The following is a 19,353-nucleotide window of genomic DNA, read 5'->3' as shown; positions in this document are numbered from 1 at the left end:
ACCTGTGCTTGGAATGCTATTTGCATTGACACAACCCAGCGTTCCACCGTTGTTGACTCTTAGTAAGCTTGAGGGAACTAAAACTCATTTTTTTAAATGTAGTTATTTTATTATTTTTCTCCCAATTGTGAATTTGGATAGCTTTTTTTTTTTTTTTTTTTTTTTTTAATGTAGGAACCTGGCCTTACGTTGTATCCCTATGATATTTTGTGTTGTTAGATTCATCCTACCCATCTAGACTGCCAAAGGCTTTTGGGTCCTGACTCCCATCGGATATTTTAGCTCTCCTTCCCTGCTTTATAACTTTCACAAATGAGAAGAGTCGGCCTCTGAGCCTCACCCAGCCACTAGTAAAATACTGGAGAGAGAAGGCCAAGAGCGGAGCCAGGCGGCACATTTCCCTAAGAGCCAGATTTCAGAGAGGAAAGTGACCCCTGTGGCAGAATGGACAAAGTGGATGACCTGTGTGTGTGTGTGTGTGTGTTACTGGCAGTGCCTTTAATACAAAGCACCATGCTTTTTAAAAATATGAAAGTGCAGGAAATTTAGCATATCAAAAATCAGGCTTGTGCTCAAAGCGGGCAGTCACAAAGACTGCAGACTCCTAAAACGGGATGCTACCCTTGGGCTCTTCCTGCCTGCATTTTGCCTCCCTGCCAACATGAGATGCGAGTGAGAAGTGAGGGCTGAGTCACTGTCACTCTGCACCTGTTCCAGGACTGCTCAAGTCTTTTACCCACTTCTAGAATAGAAAAGAGGTCAGTGTGGAAAGAGATGATTCTGGAGAGGGCTTCAGTGAGCAGTTATCTCTGGAGAAAGCTGTGCCTGACTAATGCCCAGCCCGCCTACCAACCCCCACAACTTTCCCCCAACTCCACCCCATCCCAGACGCAGAGGCAGATGCCAGTCACGCACTGCAACAGAAGCACTGGGTCCACGTTTGACCACGCTTACTTCTATAAGGCAACTGAGGGTCTTGGACAAATAACCAATCATGGTCTTATCCTCAATTTACTTAGGAAGATTTTTTTTTTGGACTTCTATGTTATAATTTTTAAGCTAATATCTGAAGATATAGAGCCATTCTTTCTATTCATCATTAACAAATCTTCTAAAATGTCATTATATATACTCAGATTATATATGTTGGCATGTGGTAATTGACGTGTTCTTTGAAATGTTAACAACTAAATAAAATTAGTGTTTAGCTTAGTTCCCTAGGTTGTTATACTCTAGAACTGTTAAGACTTATAATAACATAAAAATGCCTCATCCTCAGTCTTTATCTACTCTTTTAAAACAGACTGTAATAAAATGCGTCAGTGACTCAACTACCCACATCCATGTGTCATACTTAAAGGGTAGATAACTAAGAAGAGGCTGTTACCAAACAACTTGGATTTTTATACTTAAGAAAATTATAGAGAAAACATAATTTTACAGAAAAATATATAATATAAAGTAATTTAGTGAATTAGTCTTGAATGCAAGAAAATTCACTGTTATTTTTCTTTTCTTTCTCTTTAGAAGGTTTTCCAACTGATAGTCTGGAAAAACAAATTATTTGCTGAACTTAGCACTTCAGTTTTCTCTTATTCAGGGGAGAAAACTCCCCCATATAAAATGTAAAACAGCTTAATATTTAGTTTTGTAACTTAAATTGATTTTTCTTTTCCATCAAATCAAATGCAATGGAGCCGGAGTTCTGTGTTTGTCACCAATCCTTTATTGAAACTGGTAACTTACACACTTTATAATAGAACAACAAAAATAATGTTCAATATATACAGCCTTTGCATGGACTATTAGACTATACACAGGCAGCGTGATAACACAATCTAATCTTCATCATCATCTGTGCACAAAAAGACACCAAACAGACAACATGTGCACATCACAGTGAAATGACATCACAGGTCCAGTGAAAATTCAGCATAATACAAAACGGACTGCTCTATTGCAAATGACATCTTTCTAAATGCCCAGCTCTTACTCAGTAGTAATTTACCCAGAGTCTGAAGCAGAGATTGGTTGTGTGGCTATAAGTCTCTTCAGAGAGACAACCTCTGCAGATAAGTTTGCTATCCCCTGCTTCAAATACAAATTCTCTGGGCCAGAAACTTTGTAGCCACTGTCTTTCATTTCAACAACTCCAGTTTTGAAACTATTCTGAGTTTTGCCACTCAGTTCTTTTTGATGCCAGTGCTCCGATTTGAGAGACCAATCTTGAATGTTAGTCACTTGCACTGAGAAAGGAGTAAGAGAAGAATGTACCATACTTGGGGCACTATGCTTTTCGAGTTCAAAATGTCTTTTAGATGTCATGTCAATAGGGGAGGAAAGTTTTTGCGTGGCCTCAAATTCATTATCAAAGGCTTCTACTTTGATCTGCATGGCTTTAGCTTTGATCCGGAGCTTGTGTGGCAAGGCAGAGGAATTCACTTCTGGAACTTTAACCACCGTTGCATGCACGTGCTTGAGTTCGACTGGAGAATGGATGGGGCCCTTGGGGACCTGTTGCTCATCTTCGCCATCAGATGACTTTCCTACCACACCATCGTCGGTTTCCGACGTTCTCGGGGAGTTGCTGGAGGATCGGTTGACTTGCAGTAGTGGGGGAGAGTGTGAGTATCCAGAAAAAGAGTTCCCCATATAGTTTTGATAGATGGATGCTGTGTAAGAGCCTCGGTCATCTCTCGTCTCCCTTGTGTAGCTCTCTAATTCCATCGGCTCTTGCTTGATAATCTGGAACTTGTTTTCAGGACTTCTGCAGCTTCCCTGCACAGAGCTCTCCTGCGTGTGCTCTACCGAGGACACTTCAGAAACATCGGACAGTGAGCTTTGTGGAGAGTGTTTAATAACAGAAATACAACTGCTTGCCACCATCGAGGGTTCGTGCTCGTCCACAAATGAGCTCACACTGGATTTGGAAGTCTGGTAATCTTGAAAGTACACAGCTGTAGAATTACTGAGTTTCTGAATCTCTTGAGCATATGCTGTGGAGCTAATTAAACCAAACTTTAATTTTAGTGAAAGCAGCTCAGCTTTTAAAGTGGCGTTTTCTTCTCCCAGTGCAATTAGTTTGTTCTCTAAAACCAGGTCATTCAGTCGACGCTTCTCACGAGATCTTTTGGCAGCTTCATTATTTTTCCGCCTTTTTTCCCAGTACATAGCATCTTTCTTTTCATCAGGAATGAACTCCCGTTTCCTCCGACACGCAGAAGATTTGTTTTTCCCCACACTTCCTTCACTGAGAAGCAGCTCCTCACCTGTTGTGGAGTCTTCAGATACTTCCGTTAAAGCAGAATTAAGGACCATCATCTTGTCCACATTGCTACTGGCATCAAGAGATGCCTGCTCCTTTTTGATGGTCTGCATTTTTCTCAGCTGCATCAGAAACAACCTTCCCCTATAGATGCGTGTAGGAGAACAAATTAATTTCCCCGTATTCTCAAGCTCTTTAAAAACTCTGGTTTAAAATCCATCAATATTCTTCCTTTTGTTCTACTGTCTGGGATAAATCCTTCAGGGTCCTTATTGAATGAAGCTGGGCCTCCGTGGTTATCTGCAATACATGAATAAAAAAAAAAAATCCCAGTTATTCACTGGATAAATGTTTACTACAAATTATGTACAAGGAAATATGCTAAGCATGTAAGGCATACAAGCACAGATGAGGCACGGCCACAGTTCTTTCAACGAGTTAGCATTCTCAAAAAGGAAATAAGTTCCCAAATACCTAAACTATAAAGCTGTAAAGGACAAATCCCTAATGAGACCTATCAGTAAGAGAATATGTGGTCCAGGAAAGTAAGGGAAAAATAACCTCTGCCCAGAGAGATATAGAGGAAGGCTGTATTTAATGAGGCAAAATGGAGAAATAGTTGGGTGTGGGCAATTACAGGAAGGAAATGACAGATAACCTCTGGTTGGTTAAGTTTCTAAATAGTACATGCATACCGTGGTGCTTCTAAATAACGTTACCTAATATTTACATCACTGCCAAGCAATATGCTCACCTCTTAAAAGGGACTTAACCAAGTAAACTTTAACATGAGTAAAAAAAAGTTCTGCACTCCTATATAGAATACAATATAAATGGAGACAAATTTCTTCCACAAAAACTAAAGTAAAAGCCACATTAACAACGGAGCTGTTGGTTTTAATCTACACCTTAACGTGGACATAAACCTGCCCATCACATCCCTGACTGCCTGGTAGGCTTATATTCCAGCAAATTCCACCAGGTGACTCACTGCAACTCAATGAAAAGGATTCTTCTCAATCAAGCCATCTCTTTACAAGCATCTGAGTTTAAGAGATTAGAAATTTTTTTTTCTGATTCCTTTGAATTGTTCTATCAAACATTCAACATTGAAGCATCCAGAATACTTCTTGTGATCTTGAAAATTCTGTCAAAATAGATTTCAGATTTCAGTTACAGAGTAGCTTTGAACTAAAAAACAGTTACTAGGCCAGGCACCGTGGCTCACGCTTGTAATCCCAGCACTTTGGGAGGCCAAAGCGGGCACATCACGAGGTCAGGAGATTGAGACCGTCCTGGCCAACATGGTGAAACCCTATCTCTACTAAAAAATACAAAAATTAGCTGGGTGTGGTGACGTGCGCCTGTAATCCCAGCTACTCGGGAGGCTGAGGCAGGAGAATCGCTTGAACCCGGGAGGTGGAGATTGCAGTGAGCTGAGATCACGCCACTGCACTCCAGCCTGGTGACAGAGCAAGACTCCATCTAAAAAAAAAAAAAACACGCACACAAAACAAAAAAAACACTATTTTATTCAAAGGGGTTTTTAAAAAGTATAGTGCATTCTTGAAACAAAATTATTTTAAACCAAGAGAATATAGTTACAGAAAAAAATTTCTTTCATTTATATGAATTAGTTTCAAGCAAAATATAAGAACTCAAGAATAGAATCATTCATTAGTTTCCTCTTCCACTGATGAAATACTTACAGTACAAATTTGGCCTGACGATTGCCTTAGCTTGAGTTAATAAAATCCATGTTATGTTCCAATAGCAATCGTTGCATGGGGGCTTTTGAATTTAGCTATGTTTCTAGACACTGATTCTCTGCCTAATATTCCAGTTGGTAATACTTTTCATGAAATAGATGTGGTACAACAATGGTTCCATCAGCACGATCTGCACACAATAGCACTTTATCCCACCATACTAAAAAGATGTAATGAGCCGGGCGTGGTGGCTGTGCCTGTACATCCCAGCACCTTGGGAGGCTGAGGTGGGTGGATCACCTGAGGTCAGGAGTTTGAGACCAGCCTGGCTAACATGGTGAAACCCCATCTCTACTAAAAATACAAAAATTAGTCAGGCATGGTGGCAGGTGCCTATAATCCCAGCCACTCGGGAGGCTGAGGCAGGAGAATTGCTTGAACCCAGGAACCCAGGAGGCGGAGGTTGCAGTGAGCCGAGATCGCGCCACTGCACTCCAGCATGGGGGACAAAAGCGAGACTTCGTCTCAAAAAAAAAGATGTAATGTTCTTACATGATGTCACTATCTCTTTCTTATGCCTAGTTTCATAATGACTAATAAAGTGAAGTTTACTTTTATCAATTGGAAAAGCCTGCCAGCTTCTTTTGTCTTTTCCAGAAGGAATGAAAGGAATTATGTAATAATTTCAGGATCATAAAGAATAATGTTTCATGCCAGGTTTTTGCCCATTAAACTGAGCCAACACAGTTAAGGGAACAGCTAGTCGTAACTCAGAGAAATTTGTGATTATGAATTCCAAGTTTCTGTTCTTTGATAATGAAACTTTAATGGGAAATGAAGGCAAGGAGTATGTCACAGTCAGCAATGATGCTGCAGAGAAGGAATCTTCCTATTTATCATTTAAACAATATTATTTCCTTTTTCTTTTTTTGATACAGAGTCTCGCTCTGCTGCCCAGGCTAGAGTGCAGTGGCGCAATCTTGCCGCACTGCAACCTCTGCCTCCCGGGCTCAAGCGATTCTCCTGCCTCAGCCTCCTGAGTAGCTCGGGTTACAGTTGCACACCACCAGCTAATTTTTTTGTATTTTTAGTAGAGACAGGGTTTTACCATGTTGGCCAGGCTGGTCTTGAACGCCTGACCTTAGGTGATTCGCCAAAGTGCTGGGATTACAGGCATGAGCCACCACGCCCAGCCAACAATACTGTTTCCTCTAATTTGCATTTAGGTTTTATCCTTTAACATGAAAGCCCAGTTTCCTCCACATATTGAATGGATTCTTTCCTCTGTTGAAGTCTGTACTCTGCCATTCAGCAAAGTCCTCCTGCTGAAGTAAAACGAGTGGAGAAGTAAAGAGGAAGATATCCCAGTTAAAGACGACTGCACTGACCTTTCCCAAGGCACCTTTCAAATCTCCACTATAGTCTTGGCCACTACTTTTTTCCACTTTTAGTTTTTAAACATCATACGATCCCTTGCAGACTATTAATTCTGGTTATTTTCTCCACTTGAGAATCTTTCTCTTTCATGTGTTATCTTATTTGTTCCTTCTTTAAAAAAAAAAAATCAGACTCCTTTATTTTGCCTCACTTACTAGTTTTTACAGTAATGCTTTTGAAATGCCCCACCATTCTGTCTGTCTTAGTTACTCTTCCTAAACTTCGAGGACCTTCCAAGGTTGGGGCCCAATTGGGAAGGAGCCTTCACAATCCTATTTCTATTTAACTAAAATAGCCCCATTTGTCTTAAAATTTCCTTAACTCGTGTCTTCTAGGTGTCTAAGCACTATATGTCTACTTTATCATCTCTACAACTTTGTTGGTACATTAAGACCTACAGAAAACCTCATTTCCTTTTTTTTTTTTTTTTAGACGGCGTTTCACTCTTGTTGCCCAGGCTGGAGTGCAATGGCGTGATCTTGGCTCACCACAGCCTCTGCCTACAGGGTTCAAGCAATTCTCCTGCCTCAGCCTCCCGAGTAGCTGGGATTACAGGAATGTGCCGCCATGCCCAGATACTTTTGTATTTTTAGTAGATGGGGTTTCTCCATGTTGGTCGGGCTGGTCTTGAACTCCCGACCTCAGGTGATCCGTCCGCCTTGGCCTCCCAAAGTGCTGGGATTACAGGCGTGAGCCACTGCACCCGGCCATCTCATTTGTTTTTAATCATCTTCTTCCTATTTGAATTTCATGACATGTCACTATAAATCTGTGATTCTTCTCTCATCTGTATATATTACATTCATGGTCTCCACAACTCAGCAGCAAATCACCATACTATCTTAGGATATTTTCTGTAATATTATGTATCAAATAATCTTGCAGTGTTAAAAAGAGTTTATCAGCATTGTGGGATGATACGGAGAGAGGCATAATCACATACACTGTGTGTGTTTCCACATGTTTGTCTTTTGTGCCCAACTACACTGGGAATTACTTCAGGGTGGAAATTAAAATATACTTGCAGTCTTCTAGCAAAAACCTGAAGATATTAGGTGCTCAACATTTCATTGACAGTCACCCACATACCTTATATAAGAGAGTTTTGTAACCAGAAAACTTTTTTGATGCTTTCTTTTAATGTTCTGTGAATTGTAAGAAGATATTTTACTTATTAACAGAGAGATTCTCTTATTCATTAATTGGTTTATTCAACACATATGGAGCACCTACTGTGTACTGGGCACAAGGGAAGACTGGGGACACATCAACAAGGAGAGGAAAAACCCAACTCCCCAGACCAGGCACTCAGTCGTGGGTGGGAGACAAACAGGTGAGCGGAGGGGAACCAGGTGTGAGTGCAGAGCTGCACAGACATGGGCCTGGGGTGCAGGCTTTCTTCCTGTCATGGAGATAATAACAAAAACAATCATAATAGGTGCCATTTATTGAACACTTACCACAGAACGGGCACTGGGAGCCTGACCTGCTTTCCTTCATTCACTTTCAATGACTATTTTCAGATAAGAAAACTAAGGCTCACAGAAGGCAAGTGACTTGCCCAGTGTCACACAGCTAGTTAAATGGCAGAGCTTACATTCCGGCCCAGTTCCTTTACTCTCTCCTCCACTTTCACAGGTGGTTCTGCATCTGTGCAATGCAGTCTTATTTACACACAGTTCTCTTTTGTGTCACTTTCATTTCTAAGTAATACACACCCCTTTACTAAGTTACTTTGGGCGCAGTAAGGCACTATGCTAGCTTAACTTTTTTTGGTTTTTTTTTTTTGAGATGGAGTTTCGCTCATGCTAGCTTAACCTTTTTTTTTTTTTTTTTTTTGAGATGAAGTTTCACTCAGGCTGGAGTGCAATGGCGCGATCTCAGCTCACTGCAACTTCCACCTCCCGGGTTCAAGCGATTCTCCTGCCTCAGCCTCCCGAGTAGCTGGGATTACAGACATGCGCCACCATGCCCAGCTAATTTTGTATTTTTAGTAGAGACCGGGTTTCTCCATGTTGGTCAGGCTGGTCTCGAACTCCCTACCTCAGGTGATCTGCCTGCCACGGCCTCCGAGTAGCTGGGATTACAGACATGCGCCACCATGCCCAGCTAATTTTGTATTTCTAGTAGACACCGGGTTTCTCCATGTTGGTCAGGCTGGTCTCGAACTCCCTACCTCAGGTGATCCGCCTGCCACGGCCTCCCAAAGTGCTGGAATTACAGGCATGAGCCATCACGCCTGGGCCCTTAACTTCTTTTAGATGCTGTCTTAACTTCTTTAAGCCAGCAAAGATACTATCTAGAAGTTTTCTCCATCCTCCTTAGAGATGTTTCACATCTGGCACTATTTATGAATTGAGAAAACATTTTATTAATTTTCGTATCTCTGCTAAAATTTTAACCTCCTGGCCATTCTAATTACGTTAAATAGAGAAAAAGAAATATGATAGCTGTGGACATTGTCACCTATGATTTATTTTTATTTTTTTTTATTTTATTTTTTATTTTTTATTTTTTTTGAGACGGAGTCTCACGCTGTTGCCCAGGCTGGAGTGCAGTGGCGCGATCTCGGCTCACTGCAAGCTCCGCCTCCCGGGTTCACGCCATTCTCCTGCCTCAGCCTCCTGAGTAGCTGGGACTACAGGCGCCTGCCACCGCGCCCGGCTAATTTTTTGTGTTTTTTTTAGTAGAGACGGGGTTTCACTGTGGTCTCGATTTCCTGACCTTGTGATCCGCCCGCCTCGGCCTCCCAAAGTGCTGGGATTACAGGCTTGAGCCACCGCGCCCGGCCACGATTTTTTTTTAAACAAATCCAAGAGTGTAATCTGTTTTCAACATGAGGCAGGGGACAGTGTCTCTCTGACCCTCTCATTTTGCAGATTAATCAGCTAGAAGACAGACTGACCTTCCCAAGACCACACAACAGTTGGGCACAGATGGGCTCTGGGCTCTCCTTATGCCCCTCAACAATAAACTTAAAGCAAATGCAAAAGTAGTTTATGATGCCTTCAAAAAGCCTCAGGATTTATGCTAACCTAACAAATTTATTTCAAGTCTCAATATTTTCCCTTATGATTAATTTAACAATTACTTCATCTATGCATCATCATTTCAAATCAACATCTAATGTTGTGGTATATTAGTCATTGCTTAAGTTTCTTTTTTGGTGAATAATTGACACTACATGCCAATTCTATGATGTTAGTGCACTCAGCACAATTAACTTCATTACACACATTACATGATATGACTCTCCTTGAAAACACAAATAAAAAAGAGAAATTTAAGAGCAGGTATTATTACATACCAGTTGACATATTTTTCTGTACATACTCTGAAGGTGCCATCACTAATTAACACTTTTGTATAGTCCACACACTATTTCTCTAAGCAAGAATTATACAGCAAGAATTACATTTCATAAGCCCAGATATTAAAAGTTTAAGTCAGATTACCTAAATATTGTTTTTAAGAACAAGATTTGATTTAGAAAATTCTATAAAAGAATATAACCTCGTAACAATAATTCTAGACCAAATTTATCCTTGAGGAGTTATCTCATTACTTATGTTTATGATAGACCTTTATCTTCCCTGGTCTCTCACAGAAATAATGTTTAACAATCCAAGCTCTACAAAGGAAAAGAATAAACATGCTTTGTTTCAATCATCTGAAATCTTACTAATAGTCTAAACATTAAAATATACTCTGAGAACATTTTGTTATTAATTATCTCTAAAGGATAAGTTTTATGGCAAATTGCTATATATATTTTGTTTTTAAAATTCTGTCAATAGAAGATGAAATACTATTTGATCCACGCAATGATTTGGAAACATTATAGAATTATCTTATTTTCCCTCTCCTCTCTGAATGTATTGTTTTCTCCCTGTTGTATAATATAGATAACAGTAAAGGAAGAAAAATGTTTTCAAGGTAAGCTTAAATTATGTTAAACTGTAAGCCATCTCTCCAGTAAGACAGCAGATGCTTATTTTTAAGATAAATGTCATTTTCATGAAAAAATCAAATCAATTAATCAATTCACAACTCTTTATACTTTTAAAGTATGAATACTAGCAATATGTTAACCCTACATTTTCTTCCTGTGGGTAAAATTCACAGTATCTGTGTCAATGAAATGCTTTACTTCTTTTCATGGATGAGAAAACAATCTAGTATTTAAAAGCAGAGATGAAATAAGAAGTCACTACACGTGTACAACCCAGAGGAAATGGGGAGTGAAAAAACTCAGTTAGAAAACAATGAAGTTGCAAGAGAATTTTCTAATCCCATTGAAAAAGAAAAGGATTTTTAAATTGAGAAAACTATGTTAAACCTCTCTAAGGGTCATTCTGTCCCCAGGAAGCAGCTTACCCCAAAGTTAGAGAGAAATGTGTACTTGATCAAGACAGGCAAGACACACACACACACACACACACACACACACACACACACTTGCACACTGCCAGAATCTATTCTATCATAGCAACAAATTGACCTACTTTTTCTATTTGGGTGCCTCCGTAAATAAATGTGTCAAAGCCTGTTCCAGTTTATGATAAATGAAAATATTTCAAGTTCAAAAAAGGACTAGTTGAAAATTAAATTTAAATTTAATAAATACAATGACAACACTGCATTTTATTACATCACTGATGTAATTTAAGTAATTGAAATATGAAATAGTATAACTTAACATTCTTCAAGAGGTCATCAGTGTTTGTAACTTAATACACAATTAAATTATTCTGAAGTCTGCAAAGAGTAAGCACATACACACTAGCATGACCAAACACTTAACTGCACAGCTTGAGAAATAAGAACAGCTCCCACTAAAGATGGGAAGTAACATGGGGAAAAAAACAGAACAGTAATAATTTTTTAAAAATCTATAGAAACTTAAAAGTGGGGACTATTAATATCTTGAAACTTCTGAAAAGATAACTGATCAGTGTAGCAACTAATCTGAAACCTTAAAAGGACATCAACAATCACAAAGTAACCCAGTTGTAGGAAATCCTCCAATGAATAAGTAATACATGCAACATGGTGTAATGATGGCAAAAATGGTGGGCTGGGGGGGCAGTCAGGCCGAGAAAATTCTTGAAAGTTTCTAATGATAATGTAGAATCACCCCAACTTGCTTCACTTGGCTTTTTAATTTCTTTTTCCACTTTTCTAGTCAGTGGATGATTATAAATGTCATTTTCTACCTTATGAATAGAGTAGATTTTTAAATGCTTATTTTTAGTGTTTATCTGAAGGCCAGTTAATTACAGTTTAAGACCCCTAAAAAGCTAATTAGTAAAAGACATCATGTTCTGACAACTAAAAGGCTTATAAACATCACTCTGAGTCCTATGAAACTGAGTCCTCAAAGCACAGATTATTAACAAATGGCATCTAGCAAATCTCAAGTAAACTTTCTTATCATAAAAACAAGCTATGCTCTCTTATTAAAGCCATACGAGAAACAGTTCTGGGTGTTTTTTTTAGCTACAGTAAAGTTACTTACAAAGAAATGTGAAAGATAACTGGGGGTAGTAGTAATAAAAATTCATTTTGAAACTGAAAAATTCTTATGTAATGTCTGTGATCAAAGGTCAACGTCTTTCAACATTCTCATACAAGTCCAACCTGGATAGAAATCAACTCAAATATAATTTAGAAAAATAACAGGATATCAAACAATGTGTTAAACCCTGTGAAATACAGGCATACCTTACAAAAACAAGAAATGAATATTAAAGGAAATTTCAATTACATTGTTTCTGTTATATTTTGAATTGAATCCCAAGTGTGCTCTCATTCCTCAATACAAATTAAAAATAAACAACTTTAACAGCATCAATGGCATCTGGATTACAATGGAAATCATGAAGTATACGAGTTTAACCTGGGTAAAAATAAAGCCCAGGCAATATGACTGCACCTTTTCCATTCCATGCTGCAATCGCATTTACATCTCGAAATTGACTCTAATGACCAAGGCAAGGTCAACTAGAAAAATCCACTCAGCTGGTGAGTCAGGCACATTGCTCAACGTCCGAAAGGCCTCTCACAAAGAGTTTTAATTTTCAGGCTGTTGCATCACAGTGATGTTATAACTGCACTGCACAAAAATAAGCCTTTAACCCAGAAAAGGAAATTGTTTCAAAAACTACAGTGAGTGTGAGAATACACTTTGTCGAGGTGCAAATTTCCCCATCTGGTTTTCAGGCTCTGCGACCTGGGCTGCTAATTCATTTCTCCGAGTTTCCATTTCCTCATCTGTGAAATGTGGATGATAACAGAGCCCCTCAACACTGTGCCTGGCACATGCAGAGTATAAGTTTAGTAAATACTAACTCTTAATCTCTTTTCTGAAGAATGATCAGTATCAAAAGGCAATGATGCCTATCAGTTCCAGGCTGTCTTCGCTGCTCATGACTCTTACTGAAGCCTGACCTATGTCGCAAGAGTAAGGGTAAACCAAATGAAAATTTCTTCTGTTAGTCAAAAGGGTCAAATATAAACACTTTCACAGGACCGGCCTTAGTTTTCAGGCTACATATACCCCCTACAAGAGAGCTGATCTGTGGTGTCTCACCATCCACTGCTGATCTCAGACCACAAAGTTTTAGATAGAGAAATCATCCAGGCTACAGAAAATGAGTCACAGAATGTGTAAGGGAATTGGAAAGAGCTGAGCTATTAATACAGCACTTGTCACTTCATTCCTGCTACTATAATCGACTCATCTCTCTATTCCTTCAAGCAGCTCCCCAAAACATTAACCCAATGACTTGGGAAGTTTGAGGTTCTGCAATCCTGTCAGGAATTCCCCTTAAACTGAAATTAACATTGAACACAATGGCAAAGTTTTCAGGAAAAAAAAAATTATTAGAACAAAAAAAGTATCCAAGAAAGATCTTATAGACTTAATTCCAACATGAATCCTTACTATTACTGCAAAGAGATTTACAAAGAGAAAAATGAAGGTAAATACTGACACACACACACACACACACACACACACACACATATTCTGGCTGCTGGTCAATAATACAGGAAACATTTATTGAACTCCTCACAACCAACTAGGTCAACAGGTTTTATTCCCTCAGTTTACCCTGAAGAGTGATGGAAATCAGGACAGTGAAGGAAGATAACAAGCTGGGGCCTGGGACCCAGGGTTCTTGTGAGCCCAGGGCCTGTGCTCTTAGGATCTGTACCTCACCGATGCCTGTTCTCTAACTACTGCCTGTAACAAGAGGGAAACTGATTAGGGATAGGGGTGTAGTATATGATCCCACAGAAGCCAAGTTTTTGGTCAGTTTTCAACAAAGAGCACATTGCGTTGATATGCTTCAGGAGAACATCTGTGATGTCTCCATGAACTCCCTGTGAGTTCCCGCATGGGTACAACCTCGGAAGTCTTTATGCCAGGATGAAAGTACTGTAGTTTTACAGTAGGACAGCAGCGTCTATGTGGGTATTTTGATTTTATTTTGAACTCTGGAGATCAGTGTTCTCTCTAGCCTTTGACCATATAAATTAAAGGTTAAAAAAAAAATCGGCTCAACTCAACTGGCCAAAGTCAAGCTGAGGCCTTCCTTTTTAATCACTATCAATACTGGAGCGCCCCCACCCCCAATTTCTGTGGTCGGTGGACGTTTGGAGGTTCTCTTAAGGTCTTTTTCACTTCAAGAATGGAGACGCGCTTCGCTCAGAAATACAATGAAGACTCTTGGAACAAAGGTGTCTGCAGGTTTCAGAACCTCACCGCAGAACAGGCGCGGAGTCAGGCCCCTGGATTTGCCCTGTTGGAGGGAGGGCCGCTGAGACGCAGGCACTCCGGGTCGCCCGCGCTGCCCCTGTTTGCCCCGTGCGGGCGCCGGGGTCCCTAGCTCCCTGGCTCCCCGGCTCCCCGGCTCCTGCGGCCCGGGCGAACCCAGAGCGCACCCGCACTCCGACCCGGGCCGGTCCCTAGGGCCCGAGCTCCACCGGCCGCGCCCCCACGCGGCGCCTCCCAGAGACCCCCCTCCCTCCGGGTGGGCGGCGCAGCGGGGCCTCGGCGCCGCGAGGACCCCCCGCGCCAGAACAAAGGAATGTGGGGAGGGGGCAGGGAGGAGCGCAGGCCACCGAGCAGCCCCAGTATAACTGCCGCCCGGAGGCGCTTCTCGGTCCCGACCCGAGGTCCCCGCCCGCCACTACCAGACCCGCCCCCAGCCCCGGCTTCTCGCAGACCCCACCGGCCCGCAGGAGGGAGCGGCGCACTGGGGGCCGCACGGACGCGCCATTGGAGATCCCGATCGGAAGGTGGCGCCACGCTGCCCCTACAGGCCCGGGACTCCCCCGCGAGCTCGCAAAGTAGGTCGGGGTCTGAAGCTGGGGGCCTAGAGCAACTAGCTTCTTGGAAAGCGACTGCAATTATTTGGGGTAATATCCTCTGTTCCAGAGACGTCCACCCCCCCCACCAAAAAAAAAACCCTGCGCTTAATTTAAATGTTACGATATATACATCCCATCATATACATATATTCACACATAATCACTATGTAACAGTCCAGGAAGAAATTAAATATTTGGATAAATTACATATTCATACATCTTCACATGAGTAAAACTAGGGTATCCAGACAAAAATACGATCTACTAACCTATATCTGTTTCCCATTGGTCATATCTGATCTGGGGGTAAATAAATACTTCTGACCTCACTTACTGTTGTTATTTACAAAAGCCAAGAACAGAAGATGGCACTTGACCATTCCCCGCTGTTCTCAGAGAACAGCAGTTTCCTAAAGTGTCCTTTAAAAACATAAATGGGAGCCAGCATCCAGCAAATCACCGGGCGCTGCGAAATGCCTTCCTAAAAATACAATCTTATCAAAGGTCTCCGAAGGCGTGTAGTTAAAACTACAGCAAATGGCCTTGAACTTGTATTTGCACACAGCCCTAGAGAAAACACCAGAAATAGCACTGCGAGGCCACAATTGTTAAAATGTGATAGGGCTAAATTTAGAAGAACGCGCGTTTCATTTAGGGCAAAAGACACACATTCGGCAGCATGAGCAAACTCCATGCTTACCCGGTTGTCTACTTTCCTGTTTAAAATATCCTTAAGAAAAAAAAAACTGTTATAGTGACATTCTTAAAGGCTGAGACTGTCCTACTTTCTTTGTAGCAAGATTATAAAATCACGTAATTAGCTCCCTCTCTATGCTCACTGCCAGCAAATTCGGCAGTTACATAATGCAACATTTCCAGGAAACTATTATGTGATTTGTCTTGTCGTGTCTGAAAAAGCGATGACAATAAGGTGAGAAAAAGGGCTGATCGAATGGAATGCATTAAAATTAGGAAGGTGGGGAGGTAAACGTCACAATGGTTCGTCCCAGATTTAAAAATAACAGCTGAGAACATTGAAAGGGCGAACCCCAGTAGTACCCAAGATCAGAATTCAACCCGAGCAATTCTTGCTTTTAGGTTTCGTAGTATCGTTTTAAAACCTGTTTATTTGGGACGTAATATAGACGTAAATAACGATCTAATATCCAACGCTGCGCCTCAATTACCAAATCATTGCACACATACGCGCATATTCCCACATCGGCCCGCAATCCTTGCCAACATTTCACCGTGGGCAGATTATGCAATGTATGAAAGGACAAATCCCACAACCTTCCCGAGGGCTTGTAAAACACGCTGACGACAAACAGGGTGGAAAACGTCTGTGCAGGCACAGCCCCTGACACAAACAAACGCCGCGCAGGCATTCTCCGAATGCCGTCACCGTTCACGCTACCAACCCGTTTTCTCACCAAGCAAATCAAGACTATTCCCCATTCCTCAACCCCCAATTCCTCTCCCCTCTACGCCGCCAGCCCCAGAGAAGGAACGAGAAAGGAAGACACTAGAGAGGAAAGAGCATCTTCCCGCTCGGAGAGGGCTCAGCCTGCCTGGCGCTCTTCTCTACCAAAACATCAATTTTCCTGAAATCAGGAGACATTATGCAACAGCAGCGGGGGGAGAGCGCAAACCAGCCAGGACTACGTGCCGGCGCGAAGGCGCTGCAATCAAAGCAGCCACCTTAAGGTGGCGAGTCCCATCCTGACAAGGCAGCAAAAGTTTATGTAATGAATGCCCCGCGCGCACTCGCCGCTGCTGGCGAGCCCAGCTTACAGCCCGACCCCGCACACTGCGCGGCCAGCACCCCGCGCCCGCCCGCCCGCAGCGCGCCCGGGGAGCAGTCGCCGGGCCCCCGACCGGCGGTGGGCGGAGCGCTTACCGTGTTCCTGCTCTCGGGCCGGCGAGGAGAAAGAAAGGGGCGGCCGCGAGTCGGGCCGCCGGCGCTCGGGGCTCGGGCCGGGCCGGGCCTCCGGGGCCGCGGCGGGAGGCGGGCGGCGGCGAGGGCGCGGCGCGGGAGGCGGGCGGGCGCGCCGGGTCCGCGGGCGCCGTGGCCGCGCCGAGAGATGTGTGTTAGTAGGTCAGTTCCGAGCGCCGCGCTACGTCGCCGCCCGCCAGCCCCGCGTGACTGGCGGCCGCGGCCCCAATCGCCGCGCCTGCACCCGCCCCCGGCCCGCCGCCAATGGCCGCGGCCGGCAGGGGCGGGCCGGGGCGGGCTCTCCGCGGCCACGCCCCGCCTCCCCGCCCTCAGCTCCCCCTCCGCGGCGGCGCCACTACCAGCTTGCGTCCCTCCCCGGCCAGGGCCACCGCCGTCCGAGCGCCCGCGAGGGCTGGCGCCCCATGCCCGGCGTAACGAGGGTTGCGCAACGGCCCGCGCGGCCGACGACCGGAGCGAGCCTGCGGAAGAACCCGGGAGCCCCCAGTCCCACCGCCCCGTCCGCTCTTGGCTTCCTTCACCCTCCCGGTCGCTGCGGTGGCTCTGCGCACCCCGCGACCCTCACTCGCTCGCAGAGGCGCTTTTTGTCTTCCTGAGAGCCGCAGCCGGCCGGGCTACCTGTTGCCGACCGAGCACTGCGGGCTGCGGCTACCCGGGCGTGGCAGGGACCTCGGCCTCCCCTTCCCGGCACACTCCCGAGAGGAGCCCTACCTTGGGGTGGGCAGGAGGGAAGGCGGGGGGTGGCGGCTGGCAAGCTGCCAACACTCGGGGCGCGCTGCGGCGGGGAAGGGGTTGGCGCGGCCGGGCAGCTACGCGGGGCTGCGCGGCGGAGGCAGCGATTAAAATGCCCCGGCGCCTCTCCGGAGAGCCGCGACGGCCCGGAGCCGGGAGGGAAAGCTCCACGCACAAAACGCCGCCCCCTGCACAATTAGGGCGAAGATGACGGCTGCAAAGTTGTTGCGTAACACGACTAGGAAACGAGGCTCGCTGAGGTCCATCTACCCACCCCCGCCACGCGGGTGCGGCGTTCCTCGGAGGATGTGAAGGTCCGCGCTCCGGGTGCGCCCCACTGGGACGCCCACTGGCGTTTGGTGCTGTGGGTTGAGAGGACCGCGCGGGATCTCTTCTGTTGAGCTGATAGCTGCTTAGTGTCATTTCTGCCTCTAACTGGATACGATAGTCTTCTCTCCCAAATTCCCGGGCTACAGAAGAGAAGTAAAAAAAATGGGGAAAAGAGCACCTAGCCGCGACTTCTTAAGTCTACGCGCTGGACTGTCAAGGCACGTGGCACACTCCCTGCATTTACCGATACATGGATAGTGGGTCAGTGCTGGCCTTAGCGAAGGGAGCCATGTTACCGACAGTGACTCACAGGCTTGCCCAAATACGGAGTGTGGCAGGTGGGCAGGACCTCCACCAGCCAGCTCCCTCCTGCTCTGCTTGAACTACGTGGGGGCTGGGCCGAGTGCCTCCACGACTTTCCACTTCTTTTTTGCCCCTTTCGTTTTTAAAAAGCAATAACCAAAGTAAAGAGAAGAGCAGAGTGAACACCCAGGTACCATCCCTAGTGTCTGCCATGAGCAGCAGATCTACTCGCCAAGATTGTCTTTTCTACCTTTCCCATTCTTGCACAGTTAATATCGTAAGCACCCGAGTCATATTTAAAAATTTTTTATCACCTGTCAGTTGGGTTTTTGGTAAGCCTCCCGGGGCAGTGTTGTGGTTTTGAACGCACTCTTGTTCGTAATTTATCTGGTAATACAGCTCTATTAACAAGGCTCTGAAAACTCAGACGTACAATATGGGCTTAGCGTGTTCCCCGAAGCCATCTTCCCGGTGCTGACTAATGCAAGATCCACATCCCCTCGACCACATTTTCCAAGCTTGACTGTCTTCATGAGAACAAATCCTGATTTTAGTTTATAATCTCCACTTTTCTCATACGTATATAATAATTCAAGATGGGGTCTTACTATGTTATCCAGGTTGGCCTGGAACTCCTGGGCTCGAAAGATCCTCCGGCCACAGCCTCCCTGGTAGTGGGATTACAGACGCATGCTACTGCGCCTGGCCACTTTTCTCAAATGTACTGATAGTTTCCTTTTTGCCAAAACCTTACAATGCCTATTTATACCTTTCAAAACCTCTCCTAGATGAAATCAAAATCATTTCCATAAATCAGTTGCCTTTTCGGGGTCAGAAATGCAGCTATTGTTTAGAAATCCAGGGCTGCCCTGCATAATCTACCCTCCCCTTCACGTGTCCTCACCTTGTTGTGCATTTTGAATAATTTCATGGAATTTCAAAGTCGTTGTAGAATGGGTAGTAAATGTCTTCCTTTAAAGACAACTCGACCTTCAAGATAGGTAAAGAAGGTGCCGGGAGCCACCCCAGGCGGTGATGCTGGAGGAATTCTCTCAACCTGGAAACGTATTCTTTATGCTGAATTTTGAAATTGGATGCTCCTAGAATTACTTGGAGTATTTTAGATTGCGTATGTATTATATTTGTGCATCATTCCCTGTTACCATCTAACTTGGAAATCAGAGGAAGTGCAAAAGGTGTCTGAGATAGCAGCTTAGAAAATAACTCTTTAGCTCCTCCTGGTGATT

The 19,353-nt window shown here is 43.9% G+C and overlaps 1 protein-coding gene across 4 annotated transcripts; it reads right to left on the bottom strand.

The window, feature by feature from the left end:
- Positions 1–1,703: 1,703 nt before the first annotated feature.
- On the bottom strand, positions 1,704–17,764 carry LOC105498833 (nuclear factor, interleukin 3 regulated). 4 transcript variants are annotated; one of them, XM_071077556.1, is made up of 2 exons: positions 17,748–17,764; positions 1,704–3,565 (listed from the first exon to the last, which is right to left on the bottom strand). In XM_071077556.1, exon 2 carries the CDS (start codon positions 3,391–3,393, stop codon positions 2,005–2,007), a length of 1,389 nt encoding a protein of 462 aa, XP_070933657.1. In that variant the 5' UTR covers positions 3,394–3,565; positions 17,748–17,764; the 3' UTR covers positions 1,704–2,004. The 4 variants fall into 4 exon arrangements, with proteins under 4 accessions (XP_070933657.1, XP_011769487.1, XP_011769488.1 ...); XM_011771185.2 differs by lacking the exon at positions 17,748–17,764 and adding an exon at positions 17,453–17,551; XM_011771186.3 differs by lacking the exon at positions 17,748–17,764 and adding an exon at positions 15,122–15,141.
- Between the last annotated feature and the right edge of the window lie 1,589 nt (positions 17,765–19,353).

The sequence above is a fragment of the Macaca nemestrina genome, chromosome 14, assembly GCF_043159975.1.
Source record: "Macaca nemestrina isolate mMacNem1 chromosome 14, mMacNem.hap1, whole genome shotgun sequence".
In the NCBI taxonomy this organism is placed as follows: domain Eukaryota; kingdom Metazoa; phylum Chordata; class Mammalia; order Primates; family Cercopithecidae; genus Macaca; species Macaca nemestrina.
This window is presented reverse-complemented; position numbering and strand designations above follow the sequence as displayed.

Coding starts and splice junctions, on each gene's coding strand:
- LOC105498833 (XM_071077556.1), bottom strand. CDS start 3,393: ATGCAGCTGAGAAAAATGCAGACCATCAAAAAGGAGCAGGCATCTCTT.